Below are 18477 nucleotides of genomic sequence, written 5' to 3'. Positions count from 1 at the left end.
ATAAAACCACCCATAATGCACCTGTAACAAAAATAAAAACAAAAATAGTTTTAATCATGACGCTGACACACTGACACTGGATATTTCTGCATGATTCAAATATTGTTCCACAGGCGTGGAATATTGTTTTTGTGTGATTTAAGTGAAAGTCTGCTCCTCTCCTGCTGTACTGTACGTGCCTTTATGAACCACGCAGAGTCTTTTTGTACCAAGAGTTTGAACGTTGGTGAAATCCTGCGCTGAGTGCTGGAGCTCAGCTACGCACTTCAAATAAACGACTGAGGTTTTTCTTTTGTGCTTATTTGAAAATATCGTTTGTTTTACAGACAACAACAAACAACAGCATTTCACTGGAGAAAAACTTACTTGGAAAATGAAACATTTTTAAACACGTAAAAAACTATTTGTACCAAAAACTAACTGCAGACACACACAGTCGTTTTACATTAAACATTACTTTGACAAGTTCAAAACTCAAAGACTGTTAAAATAATTTACATCTCCATAAAACATATATTACTTCTACTTTACTTTCTGAAAAAAGAAGCAAATTTGTTTCACAGCAGAGGGACAGAAATACTCTAGTTCCTATGTTTCAAACAGGCAGTTCCAGTAAAAGCTAAATATAAACAGAATCACTGCACGAGTGAAAGACTGAAAACACGAATTACAGTTGAAGAAATATTGACTTTTCAAGTAGTCACATGCAGTCGAGTGATTGTGAACAGAAAGTGGGCAAAACCTTCAAACTTTCATGGCAAACGGAAACAGAGAGGTTCTTCCACTGATCCCTCTACATAAAACGCAGAGAAACACAAATATAAATTATCCGTTACAGACAGAAGATTTATGTTAAAAGACTCTGAATTGAACACTTTTACTAAGGCCCTGGAACAATTTTCCAGAGATTCACTGAGATTCATTAAAGTCAGCATGCTTGGAGCCTCCAAGGTTTAGAGATGTGACCACAAGTCCCTGACTCAGGTCTGGACACTGGCCCTCCTTTTCCTAGAAACACATATATACATCCAGTATTAATGTACAGTACCACACACACACACACACACACACTATGTAGAGGGTTCAAAACTTCATAACAAAGAGCCACGTGTCACAGCTGCCCTGTTATTTAAATGGGGCCATTTTTTTAGTTATTCTCCAGCTCACAGAAAACTCACAGCTCTGTATTGCAGAAACATCTCCTTGAAAGCCATGAAGTCAGTGAACGTCAGCAACATGTCAAAGATGTCACCTGACACTTCCTCTTTGTGCTGCCTGCAGAGGAAGGAGATAAACTCATCACTTTTTCAGTGCACTTGTGTGCCACCATGTGGTCTATTGCAAAATAACATTTCTTATGAGCAACAGGTGCATAACATAACTGACACACGGGCTGCTTTCAGTTAAGGCTCCACTTTCTGTCACATCTTACATGAGTAACTCTTTAAAGGTGTCCATGTTGAAGCCGGGAATCCTCTCCATCAGCTGCTGCTCCAGGTATTTTTCCAGCAGGTCAATCTAAATAACAGCCAGGATTCTGCTTTAAGTCAACGTATTTGTAAAACCTGAGTGTGAGAGTGAAATCTGCCCACGGTGGGATGCCCACACTTACATATTCATTAAAGATGGGCGTGTAGCTGAGCTTGTTCTCATCAGAGTCATCGAACTCACGGTAATGTTTTTCCATGAAAATCTGCTGAAGCTGCTGGAAGTCGTCCTCTAAAAGAAAAGCAGTCGACATGTAGAAAGCGCGTGTCTTCATCACTAACTGCTGGCACTGTCAGTACACCTACCCATGATGATGTCCTCTATGCAGCCAATAACTCCATCGAAGGCCGTGTCTGCAGCTGAGGAACTGAAGGGAGAGAAAAGAGAGAAATCACTAAAAAGCCCAGAATTACCATGATATTCATCCCCATGATGAGTGCATGTAATCTGACTTAAAACACGACGTCAACTTCCTGCAGACGGTTAGAAAGCAGTTCACAACAACCCACCTGGAAACAGCAAAGTGCTCCTCGTCCGTGTCGAACACATTTACCATGTTGTCTCCACAACTCCGGATATCTGAAAAAATGAAGCGAGTAAACAGGTAAATACTGCCCATCTGCTAACACCTGTAAGACAAAACAGGCAGGCAGCGCTAACGTCCACAACAAACGTAACATCAGCTTTGAAGTGTGTTTGCTTTGTTTTTTTTCCATCACCACGCGAGCAACAACAACGTCAGTTAGCCGAGGCGGCTAACCAAAGACTTGCTAACGTTAGCTAAACGCACGCGGCGCTAAATGGCCGCCATTTCTCAAAAGTGAAAAAGTTCATTTACAAAAGTCTCGTGGCGATTTCAATGTGTTTTAATGTGTTTCACTCTCTCACCCGGCTCCCTGATGTCCATGTCGGTTAAACAGCTCACTACTGTACGCAACGCTGTTACCGAGGCAACGAATGAACTTTGTGCGCCTTTGCGCCCCATCGGGTAAAACAAAAACTACCGTATATTGGTTCCCACATTCGAAACAAGACCACATTTATTTGGAAGATTAGGGTCACTCTGCATATATGACACGATAGAAACAGCTGGTACTACTAATAATAATATTATACTTCAAAATGATCACGAATGTTGCAGATTACACTCATCTGTTCACCAAATCATTCGTCATGAGGATGATTCACGTTTCCTCCATCAGGCCTGTTACTTTTAAACCATCATCTATCATTAGCCTGTTTTAGCTGACGTCCTTCCTGTGTTTCAATAAGGAACCAGAGGACGGTGATTGTTTGAGCTTAAAGCTGCAAAAAGGAAATACGTATAAGTCAGATGCTGTCTGACGTTCATCAGAAGCGCTGAAAATCGGAGATTATGTACTTTTTTTCGTTTAACATCTCTTCGTGCCACAAGAAAAGAGTGGATGAGACGGTGGGTCGACCATTATATTTTGTTGTATTGTTGTTATATTTAAAGTACTTCGTGTACATTTTTATGCCAAATCCGACTTTGTAGGTTATTATCATACCAAGCAGGATTATGACTTTCCAAATAGAGTTATTAAATACAAAATAATGTGCATCCGTTATGATTGCATGGGGCTTCATGTGAGCCCGAGACAGTGCCCGGTGTTTTCGACACTGTAATTCTTTGTGATAAATTACCAACACACCAAAAGACAAAAACACAACAATAGATCCCTGGCTAATATGCAGACTAGGTTGAGATCAGCTGTTACTTAAAGAAAAGAATTGCTGTGTGTGTTTAAAAATGTCCACATTTTACAGGCCAGTGGGTAAAATGATCAGAGTGTAACAATAATTTGGTTTTGTAGCAGGAGTCACACAAAAGAATCACATGAACATACATTTATTACAAATGTCACAATCCAGGAAATAATTCTTCAATAAATCACATCTTTGGGAACTCTGGGAGATTTTCCTTTACAGATGTTTTAAATACACACACACACACACACACACACACACACACACACTCCTGAACTGGATCTCCAAACACAGAGACCATTCACCTCTCACCTCCATGGATAAGGTGCTCCAGGAAAATACAACATAGCAAACAACGACCATACCAGTCTTTGTCATACCGAGAGATTCTGCTGTCGTCATAAACTGTTCTAGTATCGTGTGAATGATTTTACTGATTTTGCTCATGCAGTATGAAGTGTCAACGCCTTCAGAAACAGGATAAATGTAAAACTGCTGTCATTTGAAATCCCATTGGGTGTTTTAAAATTGTACAATACAATTTTACTGAATTATGATTTAACATACAATTAATTTTGTCACCTGTTTCCAAAATACAAACATAATTCAGTCAGTCAACCCAGAGATGCTTCAAGTAAAGGATGGACAGAAAGACAAACACAAGGCAAAAGACGAGAAGAGGGAAGATGAAGAAACGGGAGCAGATGTACAGAACCCACGTTTTTACTCAGTCTGAGCACTTCTGACAAACTTTGTTTTTAACACAAGATCACCAGCAGCGCTGTGACGTGTACCACGTGAACAAACAAACCACATTTCCTCCCACAATTCACCGCTCAGCTCGTGAGCCAACATCAGCGTTCAGCCTCACTTTAAGTGACCAACTAAAAACTTGTCACGTTCGTCATCACAAACCAAAAATCAAACAGCCTCTCAGACAAGCGCGACTCCTGTTCCCCAACTGTTGGCACTAATCAAGTTTTACAGTGTGTGGTGGTGACAGTACACACTTCGCTTACACTGGTTCTTTAAAATATGCATTTATAACCAGGAGGAAAAAACCTGACTGGGATCATTCGCATATGACTTTAATGTAAATTTTAATCCCCACATTCTGTGGTTGCTTTATAAAAGACAGTAAAGGACAAAAGGAGGATCAAATCAATTAGTTCTTATTCACACAGAAACATTTTATTATTACTGGCTGAATAACATTATTTCTGCCATTTACTTTCTTTCGTGTTTACCACATGAGTGATTTTGAACAGCTTTGTAAACTTAATCAGAAAATTGAACTCAAGCAATTAAAGTCAATTGAGAGAGTAGAATCTGAGATTTTAGCCAACAATAGAATTTCCTGATGAAAACCCTCCTACTGGGTGATCGATCAGTACAGATGGAAAAGCTGCCCAAGGTTTGAGTGTTGGAGAGAATGAAAATGCTACAGTGAGAAAACAATTTCTCACGCATCTATAGGCAAAAAAAGAAAGTGGGATACATTTCAAGTTTGTACCTTCGGTTTAATACTGTACTACAGGCTGCGCTTTCCTCTGTGACCAAGCCCTGTCACATCTGCAGACGTGTGCATGCCGGCGATGGGGTTAAATAGTAGTAGCCTCAGGACTGAAAGCACAAGTGGGATCCTCATGATGGAAATGTTTGTTGTTTTTAAATAGCTTTACACGGGGCCGGTAGATAAGAACTTGGTTCTGTCTGTGGCCGGGTTACACCGTCTCTGCGCTTTTATTTGGAAAAAAAAAAAGTAGAAAGTTTTCTTGGCCCAGCTTCTGCAGTGAGTTGTCAGAAGGGTATAAAAGAAGAGATGTAGATACACGAGGAAAAGCTCCTGGGAGTGCCAGCTGTCGTTTTATTGCCCCTCCTCTCATCTCCTTTCTTTCATCTATACACCCCTCCATTGCTGCCATCTCCTCTGATCAGAATTCAGCGTTCTGCCATCATCGCAACATTGTGGGAACATCCTCGCAGCCCTGTGGGGTAAGAGGGGATTACAGGAGGAGGAGGAAGCTAAAGGGCTTGTGTGTCTCCGTTTACTGGAGCAAGGGCAGGAAGTGTGTCAGGAGATGTGTGCAATGAGTCTGACGCGGGTCTGGATGTCGTGACGGCAGAGGGGGCACGTCTCTAACTGTAAGGCACACTCCATACACATACCACTGGGGAAAACAGACGGGAAAAAGTCAGATTGAAGTCAGAAAAAAAATAGTTTCACAGAAATTTTATTCACAGCAGAAGAACTCATACCCATGTCCACAGGGCCGCAGCTCTGTGTCGGCCATGACGTCACAACACAGCGTGCAGCAGTTGTCTCGGATGCTAACCTGCTTCAGTAAGGCCAGACGCCGGTGTCTAGGAAACACACACACACACACGACGTTTCTATACACATGCCGTCTACCTTCCCACAAGCTTTCAAAGGAAAAGGCACAGGGTGGGGCATTACACTCATTTACATCCATGCATTTCAAGTTCAAAATCATCCCCAATTACATTACAGTGCTGCTCCTCTGTATATGAAACAAGCTGTTTTAACTCTTTCCCACTTTAAGCAGAACATCTTAATACACTCAATGAAAAAAATCAAAAACTATATATATATTTTTATAATTGTTGCATTAAAATAAATAAATGAAAATTTAAAATAAAATAAAATCCACATGTGGAATATGCAACTCAAACGGTTACATTTACGTTCCTTTTTAAAAAGGTTACATTTTATGTACATTTTTAGGACGAACGAGCTAACGTTCAGCTGCTGACAGATTTTCTGTGGGACAGCTGGTTAATGCGTCATGCTGCACATGGTGGTGTGGACAGACGCCTGATTTTTAGATGCAGCCATTTTTATTGCGTCAGTCTTTCCTTTATTTAGCCCGACTCTGTTTAAAATAAAAGACAAAAACGGTGGAGGAAATGAAAAGCTGTCCATCCTTTTCATTTCTCAGTCAGTGACAGGACACAATAGCAAAAGCCTACGTGACGAGTCTTTTCTTTGTCCAGATTATTTTGCTATTTTTGTTGATGATGTTTTAGAGACGTGATGATCCAACTGTGGTAACGTTCAAGGTCCCGTTGTTGCAACAGAGTCAACAACATCCTGACACAGAGGAACATTAGAGCTTTATATTATGCAGCTGTAGGCCGTCTACATTCTGTCTTATTAAATCAGATATGACATCAGGGTTTCGTTTTTGTTCCACTTTCAGAGTATTGTGGACCGGCATGGTTACGTCACAGCCAAGACCGAGTATCAGCCCAGAGCAAAGTTTGATGTGTCGGTGAAAAATGGACTGAAGATTTTAATGTTACAATTGAAATGAAAGTGCTGGTTTAATGCAGCCAACAGACTCTAATGAGAGATTTAAAGACGTTCAAACCCTGAGTGCTGACTCATTTACCTACAAGCTGGATCATTTGGACAAAGACAGGATTCAGAGGACAGTTTGGTAACAACAGATTACACACTGCTTTCCCAACCTCTTACATCATCATCCAACACCACTGAATAAATAAATAAATTAAATAGTTCAAGGACCAGTTTCATTTCTTACCTGGGCAGGATGATCTTTTCACTGGGCAGCAGTGAAGCAAAGTCGTTGAAGGTGCTGAACTTCACAGAAGGTGGGTGACGGAAAGGCTTGGCCCCGAAGTTAAATTCACACTGCTGGTACGACATGAAGCTGGCTGCCGCGAAGAAGCCGGACCTGGCACAGAGGGGGAGAAAACACAGGGATAAATGAGGGAAAATATGGAGAGACAGAACAAAAAAAGAGAAAAATGAAGAAAAGAGAAAAAGGGACGAAGTAAAAGGGAGTAAAAAGGAGAGGAGATGACAGACTTTGTGCGAACTTACGTGGCAGATGAGAACACCTGTTTCTCTGGCGGTAGCTGATGTCCGTTCAGATAAAAGATCATTTGCTTTTTGCTGAGATCCAACAGGAAGCCGATGGCATCTCCTAAATGGAACGCACACGCAGCAGAATGAAGCTTTGGCGTGCTATTACTGTTATCTGTGTGGGATGTGGGCCAGAGCCTGAATGTTGGCAGTGACAGCGTGGGTGCTAAAAATCACAAAACAGTCACGCCAAAATAACAAAACTATTTCCAAACACTGACACTCAAAGCATGTTATTATAACACAGATTTCTTAAAATGGGAACATTTGAAAATGTCTTTAAAGTCAGCAGTTTAAAAACAGATGGCAGCAATGCCTGATTATAACTACATGTCCGTATGTCAGTAAAGCGTACCCTCCTTCCAGCAGGGGTGAGCATGAGGTTTACTGCGAGCGTTGTACCAGATTAGCTGCCTGCAGCCATCGTACGCACATGAGTATTCATCATCTCCTATTCCATAACCCTCCTGTAACACACACACACACACACACACACACACACACACACACACACATTAGGTGACTGCAGTCAAACCAAAGGAGAATATCTAATCAGATTCAGAACACTATGCTAAGGGCAAACTGTAAAAGTGTTCAAGTACATGGTTTAGGAACTTGCTGTCCTTGGTGGCCCATCCGATCTGCATCACCCCTGATGTAATAACCGTCACCTCGTAGTACCAAACGCCCGAATCCACACAGAATGTACAGCGCACGCTCTCAAAGGATGAGGCATCACATCGCGCCTGAAGACAAGAGCAAAAAGAAGGAGCAAAGATTCAGTCTTTCCTGCATCAGTTACAATAAAAACACTGCATCCAATCTGCATTCACACGCAGACTGACCTCGAGTCCAGTCGGGGAGATCTTGAGGTACTCGCTAACATCGTTGCTGTTCAGCATGGCGTTGATGTTCGTGAGGTTGACTTTTTCGTAAGTGAACTGACGACCGTCCTTTAGGACTGGACGGAGAAGAGCACGAGAAAAATGATGGCTTTTCTTTTGTCGGTGACTCAGAGAGTTATAATTGGCTCATTTAAGAAACTACAGCGGCACAGAATGGCTGAAACATGGGGCTACTCACACAAGTTGTCAAGGCTCCACTGTGCACAAAATCCAACCTGCCTCTTTAGATAGTCGGGATGTTCTGCCCAAGACTCCAGAACAGCCAGACGATCACTGATCGAAGACTCGGACACAGTCAGCTTGTTCTCGCCTGAGCAAAGGAAATGCAAGTGTGAACCAGAACATCTGAATCTGTGAACCTCGCACAATACGTCGTAACACTGCTGTGTGTAAAAACATCCCTACACGGGAGGATCACAAGCATCCTCGCTGAGCATCAGCAGCTTCAGTGCTGTTTGTGCACAGCATCGAGTTACAGGTCGCCCATGTTTTCGGGAGCACTCGGAGCAGAATTGACAACAAAAAAATGGGAGAAAATATGTTCGAGAACAAACAGCATCAATAACACGTGAGCCATTTGAAATTAAGCAATACAAAACATATGAAACCCTGTCTCTAAACAGACCTCACAGTTCTTTATGCTGTGACTTCAATTAAATATGCAGGATGCAGCTCAATGCTAACATTTTAGAGAAACTATAAGAAAAGATTTGTAACTGAGACCATTAGCTCCTAGTCATGAAATACAGAGAAGTGGTGGGTTTTAGTGCTATTATGCTTCATTGCTCAGGTAATAAAACTGCTAAACAAAAGCACTCCTATGAATCTGCCTCCAAGCATAATATTCTGTATGCACAGAAACACTAATCGACAGCAGGGGAGCAGAAGAGCTGTTTACAGCTCCTCGGCTCATTAATCTGATAACACACGTCTTATTTCACCAGCCTAATCACGAGTCTTCATTTTTAAACTGGCTTCATACAGTGAGTGAACCTACTTGTCTGCGAGAACTTCTCCAGAGCGATGAGAGCAAACAGCATGACAGTGGGGTGGGCCTCGGAGCTCTGGAGCAACAACCACAAATAGTACACATTAGTTTTCCACATATTTCACCAGTTAAACAAACCATTTATTTTAATGTTATAATTCAACCCTAACACTCCCTTGAGTACTTCATAAAAGTCGCTGCAGTGACGTGCTCGCATTCATGTCTGCAGTGGCGCACTGAATGTATTCCCACTAAATTTGGCCACTTCATTATTGTGTTTGTTGTCTTTGTCAGAAATGCTGCAGATGTGTTTTGTTGCTGTTAGATCAGCCTGAAACGCCGCACTGCAACAGACCCGGCTTCTTTATAGCTCTGACAAGGCTCAGTGAAGCAGTGTCTCAGAAAACAGTGCAGCCCTTATCTAATAAACAGCGAGAGCGATCCCAGCAGATGTAGCAGAGTGGTGTCCACATCTTTATAGTCGTCCACCGTCTCTGCCGTGCATCATCGGGGATTTGTAACCTGGCTGCTCGACGTGATTGGACCTTACCAAACTTCGTTTGAAGTAACCTGAAGCTTTCTCACTTTTCTTGCAAGCCGGATGTTATATAGCTCCGTCTGGAGGATAATAAAAGCTCTCGTACCACAATGCATCAGCAAATTTTAGGTCTGAACGTGCAACAGTGCCATTCGTGCAGCATACCACACACTAAACAATACCATGTGTCAAAGTTTGCTCACCAGGCTCTCTAGAAGGTATTCAAGGGTTCCAGGGCTCAACAACCCAATACTGGCTGGTCCTACAAAATAAAAGGTGTCATAAGAAACGGGGTAAATGTACCAAACATTTGGTCTTTAGTTTATAGAAAACGAAAAACACCAAAGAGCAAAACCAGCGACTCAAAAATTAAACACAAATAAACCAGAACAGTGGACTGTACCGGCTAGCTTCTCTGCCAGGCATCCCAGGACCGCAGTGGTGTTTCTGTGTTTGGCGGGGTTTAGAGCGTCTTGTCGTGCAACGGCTGAACTCAGATTTAACATGTCAGAGAGTTTCTGGAGAGCATCCTGGACAGAAAGGAAAAGTCACTTCAGCAAGGATCATTCATCGTTTCTCCAAACAACCTAAAAGTCAAGCACCACAGAAAGCTGGAACGCTTCTCCTTTAAACATTTAAAAACATCCTGATAGAAGATGCTACAAGGACATAAACCAGGAAATAAGTAGTTTTATTAGTAATGTCATTTTATTCCATGCACAGTTGGCGCGGAGCACCCACAATTTCTATTCTATTCTAAGACCGTACTAAGTGAGTCTTAAACTGTGGGAAATATAAATTCACTGCATTACTGTGAGGAGCTCACTCTGCTCAGAGTGTAACGCTACGACCTCTGTCCTCACATTACTCTGGGCATGGAAGCAGGAGGCCCACACCACATTTTATTTGTTCAAAGTGGTAAAAAAAGAAAAGAAAAAGGTTGTGGGTAGGGCTGTGCAATGTGACCAAAATCTCATATCCCGATAAAATTTTGGGAATCTCTTATTTTGAAAAATCTCAACAGCTTTATTGTGAAAGGTTTATGTGGAAAATAAACAACCGGACGCTGGGTTTACCATTGCTGTTGCTAACGACAACGCGTAAACAGTCGCTTGTCCATCCGTAGTGTGGTTATTTTAAATATAAGAGAAAAGAGAAGTTTAAGAAATGAATATAGCCGCTACAGTGACCGTCAAAACATGAAAAAATATTGCCGTAAACACCAAAAAACAACGATAGACGTTTTGATATCGTCATCAGACATATATATCGTTATATCAAACAGCCCTAGTTGTGGGTGAAGAGAGGGGGTGGAACACAAGATTAATCTATCCTGAACGATAATAACAATAACTGATTTTTTTTTTTTTTTATCATTTCTATCCATTTCTAATAAATAGAAATGACACGAAATCTACAAAAATAGCTACAGTTCCTTTAATCTGTGTGAGACTTGAGTGAAAATGGAAACTAATTGTTTAAAATGCTGATTCTATTGGTTTCCAAAAATAAACGAGCATCTTTTTAACACAAACATATGTGCAGAGAAATGACAGATCTGCAGGAGAAATGTGAGCGAGCGTACAATCATCAAAATACAGAAAAAGGGAAAGAACAAGTCAAAGATTGGTGTTCTGATTAGAGCCACAGTCACAAACAGAAAGGCCATGGAAACGGTGGATTTGAGATCACATCCGTTATTTTCTAGGTTAAAGGTCAGATTGATACCTTGGTGGGTAGAGGACACTCATCCAGGAGAAGTGTGATCACTGCAGGGCCTAGTGGATCATCCAGTGGAATCACTCGTATCAGAGACTGGACAACCTCCAGCCAGCCGTCATCTAAGAGAAAACAAGAAACTTTCAATTGAGATTTTGTATCACTGTTGTTATTTTACACTGTTGGCTTTTGGTAATCTGCCTCCTTGGGAATCAAAAGATTCCTCGTTGTCATTAAGCAGTCACGCAACATAATTCTGTATGATAGTTCTCAGCTTAAACACAGAAAGACTTCAAATAAATAAATACACACAATAGGGAAACAAATAAAAAGGCAGCATTGTAGCCGCATGTTTTAAAGTGCAGGTTTCCAGTGCATGCCTCAGTCTTTTAAGGTACGAGTTCTGTATGTGTGTGTGTGTGGGGGGGGGGGGGGGGGGGGGTTCTGGCGCTTCTTGTTTCAGTGGTCCTATACCGTTTTCCAGAAAGAACAGGGACAAAGTTTATCACCGGGTGGGCGGAGTCCACAGCAATGGAGCTGGCCTTCCTTCTGGACGTGGCCAGCATACACTGGATCCAGATCTGGGAGAGACCGTCCCATAAACGCCCTATGTTTTTCTCACTAGCCTGGCCAAGTCCTTTCTGTCCTGTTTCGTGCAGCTGCAACTGTTATACTAAGACACAAGATGCTTTTCTAATGTGGTTCTGCAGCAATTCGCCAGGAGCCTTGAAGAAAGCCCAGTTAGTTTAACCTCTTAAGCACCCAAAGATGGGTGCAAAAGGGAGGAGATTGCGGAGATTACAAAAACCGCTGGGGGCTAAACAGGTTAAGATTTCTGGGGGGAAAAAAAAAAAAAAGAGCCTTTGCTGGTCCTTCTCTACCAGGTGAGATGTAAATTAAGGCGCAGGTCAGGTCAGCTGTGACATGAATGCCTTAGATCTTACTGTTATTTACCTCAAACTAGTGTATAAAGAGAGGAGCATGTTGTGTCTTCCAAAGCACATAATTAAAAATCTGAGGTGCAATTATTAAATGGTCCCACAAGATTTTGCTTTGTTTTCTGATGTATTCAGCTAGAACTGAGAGTTGTGTACAGATGCTGTTGGGACACTGACATTATATGGTTGACACTCGTGTTCTGTCTGTAGGGCAAACCAGCCGTCATTGAGCCCACGCTAGCGAAAGTAGCAACACACTGTTTGGTGTTTTAACTGAGACCTGTTTGTTCATTTGTGCAAGGTGTATTTCATCTGGCTCAAGTTCTATGATTTGCCCGTTTCATCTGACTGATCTCCAGTAAGATGTTTCTGAAAGGAGCAAGTATACCTGGACTGACAATGCTGGTTGGAAAATTAAAACAAAGGAACAAAAAGAACAAAACAGTCAGCACTGTGTGAAATCAATCAGCATGTCTGGGTTGTTTTTCACATAAACTCTCAAATAATAAATACTAAGTGCAAAATATAAATTCCTTTCTCTTTTCTCTTTTCCATCATTTCCTTTCACAGCTGCTTTTAAAACCTCATCCAAGCAAAGCTTTCTCCGTTGTTTCTCTCCAAGGAAAGAAGATGTCTGAGTATAAATCTGTGCTCACCAACATAACCCTCGGTTCTGAGTATAATATGCAGCCTACTAAAGCATGCATTTCCTGTCCATTAGGTGACTCAGTGAGAAATCCTCTCTGTAATATCACTCATGAAAGCCAACTAGCTTATGAATAATTTAACATTGCTTGCACATGTCAAACACAAAGTGACTGGCTAGCTGACTGATTTGCTTCTTGGCTGGACTCAGGGTTCAGAATGGCAAGCTAATACCCAGCTTGGCTGCTGTCAAGCCACACAACACCGTGCCTTGTGAGCGTCAAACACCATATGTGCATGACACCAGGCTTGAGCAAGAATTCAAAGGGTACCACATACACATCCAAACACTGCATGCCTCAAGCAAAATGTGAGGGCTGCAATCATATGCACACAAAATCACAAGCACAACAAACCAAAAGAAAATCAACAGAAACATCAAACTAAACACAAACTAGCACAAAAATATCCAAAAGAATATTTCATAAAAATAAAACTCACTAGACTGGGGTAGAAATGTGAACTCTAATACATTATGTATGTGGGATAAATCATGACTGTGTCCCTTCCCCAAATGATGAACTGCTGCCCTCAGGCTGGGCAAGCTGGAGTACAGATGCTGAGGAAGCAACCTTAGCTCGGGACTGCTGCAATCCCACTGCTCTGTTCACATTCAGTCCTCTCCAACCTGATCGTGCAGGTTTTGCGTATTTTGGTCAAAACTGTGCTTACTGTTAACAAGAGACAACCCAGACAAGTGATGTTTACTAAGAACTGTTTTTGAACACTACAAATTGCAGAATTGAAGTGTGCATGCACATGCACACTTATCTGAATAACGGAGATGATACGTCAATTCGAGGCAAACAAACTGGGATTAAAATGACTAGAAGAGCCAGGCCACAACTGGTGGGAGTCAAGCTCATACTCTGAGCAGATCTCATCCTAGTGCTACTGCATGGTGTCATCCAACTGTCTTTGCTCCACAAACGTCCCAACATGCAGCATTAAACTTAGCAGTGCTACCATACAGGTGTGCTTTCATTATAACCTGAAAATAATCGGATCCACTTGGAAATCCTTTGTGGTTTAGGAGAGATTAGATGGAAAATAGAGGCACAACATAAATGTAACAAACTGTTAGCTGCGCTTCCTGATTACTAGCATAATCTCACCAACACTTTGTACTGGGGAGCAGGTTTAAGACCAGGTCATGTCTGATCCAGTGGCACCTTGCATTCGTTTCTCACAAGCACCTCTGTTGGGCAAGTCTTGCACGAGGCGAGGGCTGCAGTGCATGTGGGAAAGCTTTAGAAGGATAAAGCCATTGTCACACATACGGGGTCTTTTCTGACATTTACCTGACAGTAGGGCTGCACAATTAATCGTTAGAAAATCGCGATCTCAATTCATACTTATGTGCGATCTCATTTCCAAATGACAACGATTTTAAAGACTTTTATTGTTTTTATGTTTATTTATTATTTTTATGTTCAGTCTCAACTGTTACGAAGTTGATGTGCAGTTAATAAGTGCAATAAATATTTATATTGGAAAAGAAAATCGTGAGAGAATCGTGATCTCAATTCTAAGCAAAAAAATCGTGATTCTCATTTTATGCAAAATCGTGCAGCCCTACCTGACAGATAAAGCAAACACTGCTGCTGAATCGCCACTAAATGGTAACCAGTCAGTATGATGTCCAGTAGTCTGCATTTTGGAATACCACAGGTAAATTTAGAGCAAGCAAATTTTCAAATAGTCCAGATATATCAAAACAGAAAAACATCTACTGAGTTCAATGCACTGTAATGATACTTCCTTAGCACTTCTCATAAACAACTCAGACTTTGAGCCTGAGGGGGAAGGGAAAGCATATGCACACAGGACTGTTAATTCCTGGAAGTCCTCTCTAGGCATTAATAAAGATAAACCATCTCGATAATCGAGAGATGGGTTCATTTGACAAACCAAGAAATGTTTTTGTCACCTTATCGTATCGTGTTTTCCTCACAGAGCAAATGTTTCTTCTATCACACATCTAATAACCTTTGAACCAACAATAAAAACTCTTATGTCACACTGCACTACACTTCTTCACATTTTTAAAAGAGCACTGACTTGCCAGAGTGGTGTTTGTTTGCTGTGTGGTTCATGTTTTGTGTTGAGCATGTGAACGTGTTTCCTTACCCGTCTCTGCCATCTCATGCAGAGTGATCATGGAGTACGGAGGCTCTTGGTCACTGAAAAACAAGGCAGAGGGTTTTTTGTTTTACATCTTTTTCACTTTACCTAAAAATAAGAAACTTGTGTGTGCACATTTAACACAACTGTAGTGATGCTCTCTGAATGCACTCAGCCAGCCCAAGTGTTTGTGACCCTGTGGTCACAGCATCTGGAAAAATATCAACAAATGACTCATGTCTTTGTGCGTTTCTGTGATCACAGTAATGGATATGGACAACAGTGTTATCCTGTGGAGAGGCTGAAGCGAGTGTATAGTTACGATGTATCTGGTTCAGTAGGTGTAACTGATGATAACGCTTCTATTACCATTACTTATTGTAGCTGATCCCAAAAAAAATCAAACCCACTATCACTATAGCCAGCCACAGACTCGGCTTAATTCTCAGATTTCCTGCCATCACTTAGTAATACTGCAAGTGAGACGTCTTTCATTAATTAGTCATATTGTTTGCACACTGTTGGAATACATGTTTTAAACACAGCCAGTACATCAATATTAAGACAAACAGTGAACCTCTGAAACACTTTTAGTCCGATTTTTTGCAGCTTATTGGCTTATTCATACATGTACTGTTATCCTGAAGAGGTTTACTTGTGTGGCAACACACTGTTACAACAAATGTCAGTGATGTTAAGTGAAAAATCTGGAAATAAAAAAAGGGCAACTGAACAAGTGGCTGAATCAGACAGAACGTGCTGAAAAAGCCAACATCAAACCACCGAGAGGCTGTGATGGAAAAACTGTTCTGTTAGGTTCAAACTGAGACGTTTGCACAGAAGGCTTTTAAACAGTGATGAAAAGCTACAGGGCCACGTGAAAGAAGAGTCAATAAAGACACTGTGGCTGTCATTTAGTGTATACTAAGGGACAGTTGCACAGATCCGTGACAACAGTCCCAGTGAGCATGAAACACTCAGTAAACTCTGTCTTTTCTTATTATCTACAATTGCAAGGAAATCAGCTTTCCTTGGGAGCATCTCTTCTTACTGTATGAACTTCAGAAACATGACTCACAATACTACGCCTCAAAATGCAAGTTGGTTCTTCAACGACAACAAATAAGTGGAGGTGGCAAATGAAAGAAAATGCCTTGACATATAGAGGAAACACATAGTTTTAAAGCACTGGAGCAAGATTTCAATGCAGGAAGAAAGGACACAGAAAGGAACAGAACAGAGTCCTCTCTTATGGATTCTACTTATTCAAAGCCGCAGGTTCTACAAATTAATGCTTGCAACTGCTGCTCAGAGATCTTAATCACCTTTGTTTTAAGCAGGCTTTTGTGTGAAATTATTGATTTTTTTTCATGAATAAGCTACAGTTGCATGGTTTATTATTACCCTTTTCTTTGTGAGAGATACCAGTTTCCTGGAAAATGAATAACTCCCCAGTTTATTGTTATAATACCACAAGAATAACACTGAACCCTAATTGAGACCTACAAACATTACAGCAGTTCTGAAAGAGGAAGAGCAACTTGTGGAAAAGAAGATCTGTAATAAAAATGCGATGAGAATGATATGAACAGCAACAGGGCTGTCACATTAGGAAATGTGCTGGCACTGGCATCATTAACATTACAGGCTGACGTTATTTTTTTTTTTCTAAAAAACAACAAGAATTTTCTTTTTCTTTTTCTTGATTGAATTATTGTTGGTATTTTCCAACTTACTTGTCTACGAGTGTCCTGATGACAGCCAGCGTGTCCAGCACCAGGCCATCTACATTCTGCTTTTTCCGTCTGGGCTCATGAGGTCCTCGCCCTCGACGAGGCGGCCTGACCGGGTCCCTGGGCCGACTGCTCCGAGCCTCTGCAGCGTCAGCGCCCACACCTGCACTGTGATCCACCCGCCTAGCTTGTCCTCGGGTTGCTCTCGATGAACCATGATGTTGGTCCTCCAAGTCACTATCTTCTCGACATACACAGCTATTACCCATGGTTCCAGAGCTGGAGACCAAACTGGCAAGTGTTCCCCAGAATGGATGAAGGGACTTTGAGGAAGAGAGGAAGAGCAGAACCTGTACAAGGCTCCTGCAGGCACAGAAAGTAATCCAGGCAGCTACTATCATATCATTTGAAGAGCTTGGTTTTGGGGGGTTCTTGTCCCTGTGGGTTGGGTGGGGACAGTGCAAATGATCATACTGTTGCCAAGCAGAGACTTGTGTGGGTCTAGTGATATATGGCTACTGGAATGAACCAGGAAAGGTCTGGTGATGCAGCCAGGAAAGCTCGGAACATCACAAACAGCCCAAGGCTTCAGTCAACCTCACCTCCAAGGCTGGCATCGCTGTGAAGGCAACACAAACACAAAACAGAAAGCATTTAGCTTAGCTGCTTACTCAATCTGTCAGTGCAGCCAGCAGCAAATATTTAGACTTGCGGAAACGACACACCCCGTACGATAAATGTCAGCAGATTACAGAAGTTAATTATTGAAATTAAACATGACTCCCCTTTCTCTCAAACAAAACAGCCACTAAACGACGTTCAGTTGTTTCAATCTATAGCTGTGCTGCTCAATTAAAAAGGCACAGTGTATCACACAGAGCTACTAAACGATGACATATTTTAGTATTGTTGACAAACAACAGCTTTTCAGTTAGCTGACTCGCAAGCTAGCCACCACGTTAAAAGGAAAACCAAGTTTCCCAAACTTGTTCTTATCATAAAAAGTCACAATGGTTCCATTTTAAACTAAAGAGATACTTACGGTGCTATCTTGTAAAACAAAAACCATTCAAAGCGCAGTCGAGCCAGACCAAAGTAGTTAATAAACCAGAGAGCTAACAAGGTAGCTGCGTTGTGTATGAGCTAGCCTCCTAGCTGTTAGCTTCGATAGCTGGACCCTCCTCCGATTCTCCCGTCGGACTACACAAGTTAGGTAACGAGAGGAACAACGAGCTGAGCGCGGTACTCGGGTATCAGGACACATTTACACGACCCGTCTATATTCCGCCGTAACACACCTTCGCTGAAGTAAAACAGCAACACAGTCATAGCGTACACATTTTAAACGACGCTACTAAGGAGCGCTAGCTGGTCGCTAAGTTCCGTAGCGCTGGCAGCTAAAAGGTTGGTCATCGTCAGCTGTGGATGCGGAGGCGAGACTGGAGGAGAAGGGAGGATTTCTCTTTAATGTTACGTGAACATACGAGTTCGGCCTAATGGTTTTACTTTTTAACTTAAATATATTTATGGTCTAAAATAAGAAATATATTAATTAATTATTTTATTTAAAAAAGGAAATTGATTGTGCATCACAAAGTTCAAAGAATTAAAGAAATGGTACGCTACACCTGAGTCCAGAACAGCAGAGGGGAACTATAAGACTTGTAACCTTTAAATTTGACCCCCTTTCTCCATCTAATG

General features: G+C 41.6%; 2 protein-coding genes and 1 long non-coding RNA gene across 6 annotated transcripts; 1 reads left to right on the top strand and 2 right to left on the bottom strand.

Moving 5' to 3' along the window:
• Positions 1–94: 94 nt before the first annotated feature.
• On the bottom strand, positions 95–2530 carry arl2bp (ADP-ribosylation factor-like 2 binding protein). 2 transcript variants are annotated; one of them, XM_003447042.5, is made up of 7 exons: positions 2377–2530; positions 1998–2067; positions 1794–1855; positions 1613–1719; positions 1433–1518; positions 1179–1275; positions 95–1008 (listed from the first exon to the last, which is right to left on the bottom strand). In XM_003447042.5, exons 1-7 carry the CDS (start codon positions 2471–2473, stop codon positions 910–912), a joined length of 618 nt encoding a protein of 205 aa, XP_003447090.2. In that variant the 5' UTR covers positions 2474–2530; the 3' UTR covers positions 95–909. The 2 variants fall into 2 exon arrangements, with proteins under 2 accessions (XP_003447090.2, XP_019217507.1); XM_019361962.2 differs by lacking the exon at positions 2377–2530 and adding an exon at positions 2327–2350.
• Positions 2531–2662: 132 nt separating this feature from the next.
• Positions 2663–6576, top strand: LOC112847545 (uncharacterized). The gene is made up of 2 exons (XR_003221134.1): positions 2663–2920; positions 6438–6576. It is a non-coding gene; the product is annotated as an uncharacterized LOC112847545 (long non-coding RNA).
• Positions 3343–18425, bottom strand: rspry1 (ring finger and SPRY domain containing 1). 3 transcript variants are annotated; one of them, XM_003447089.5, is made up of 15 exons: positions 18405–18425; positions 16780–17395; positions 15050–15102; positions 11286–11398; positions 9961–10087; positions 9761–9819; positions 9029–9095; positions 8210–8341; positions 7972–8087; positions 7729–7872; positions 7482–7593; positions 7085–7187; positions 6783–6935; positions 5476–5580; positions 3343–5387 (listed from the first exon to the last, which is right to left on the bottom strand). In XM_003447089.5, exons 2-15 carry the CDS (start codon positions 17175–17177, stop codon positions 5291–5293), a joined length of 1779 nt encoding a protein of 592 aa, XP_003447137.1. In that variant the 5' UTR covers positions 17178–17395; positions 18405–18425; the 3' UTR covers positions 3343–5290. The 3 variants fall into 3 exon arrangements, with proteins under 3 accessions (XP_003447137.1, XP_005471227.1, XP_005471226.1); XM_005471170.3 differs by lacking the exon at positions 18405–18425 and adding an exon at positions 18075–18229; XM_005471169.4 differs by lacking the exon at positions 18405–18425 and adding an exon at positions 17819–18228.
• Between the last annotated feature and the right edge of the window lie 52 nt (positions 18426–18477).

Source organism: Oreochromis niloticus, linkage group LG7, assembly GCF_001858045.2.
Source record: "Oreochromis niloticus isolate F11D_XX linkage group LG7, O_niloticus_UMD_NMBU, whole genome shotgun sequence".
In the NCBI taxonomy this organism is placed as follows: Eukaryota; Metazoa; Chordata; class Actinopteri; order Cichliformes; family Cichlidae; genus Oreochromis; species Oreochromis niloticus.
Note: the sequence above shows the minus strand (reverse complement) of the source record. Positions and strands in the feature narration are given on the sequence as shown.

What these genes read in the sequence shown, in the direction of transcription:
- arl2bp (XM_003447042.5), bottom strand. Translation starts at nt 2,473, where the DNA reads ATGGGGCGCAAAGGCGCACAAAGTTCATTCGTTGCCTCGGTAACAGCG. An exon ending in CATGGACATCAGGGAGCCGG is followed by an intron (nt 2,068 to 2,376) that starts GTGAGAGAGTGA and finishes TCATTTTTTCAG; the next exon opens with ATATCCGGAGTTGTGGAGAC. An exon ending in GAGCACTTTGCTGTTTCCAG is followed by an intron (nt 1,856 to 1,997) that starts GTGGGTTGTTGT and finishes CTCTCCCTTCAG; the next exon opens with TTCCTCAGCTGCAGACACGG.
- rspry1 (XM_003447089.5), bottom strand. Translation starts at nt 17,177, where the DNA reads ATGATAGTAGCTGCCTGGATTACTTTCTGTGCCTGCAGGAGCCTTGTA. An exon ending in AATACCTTCTAGAGAGCCTG is followed by an intron (nt 9,096 to 9,760) that starts GTGAGCAAACTT and finishes TTGTTGCTCCAG; the next exon opens with AGCTCCGAGGCCCACCCCAC. An exon ending in CTGCGGCCCTGTGGACATGG is followed by an intron (nt 5,388 to 5,475) that starts GTATGAGTTCTT and finishes TGTTTTCCCCAG; the next exon opens with TGGTATGTGTATGGAGTGTG.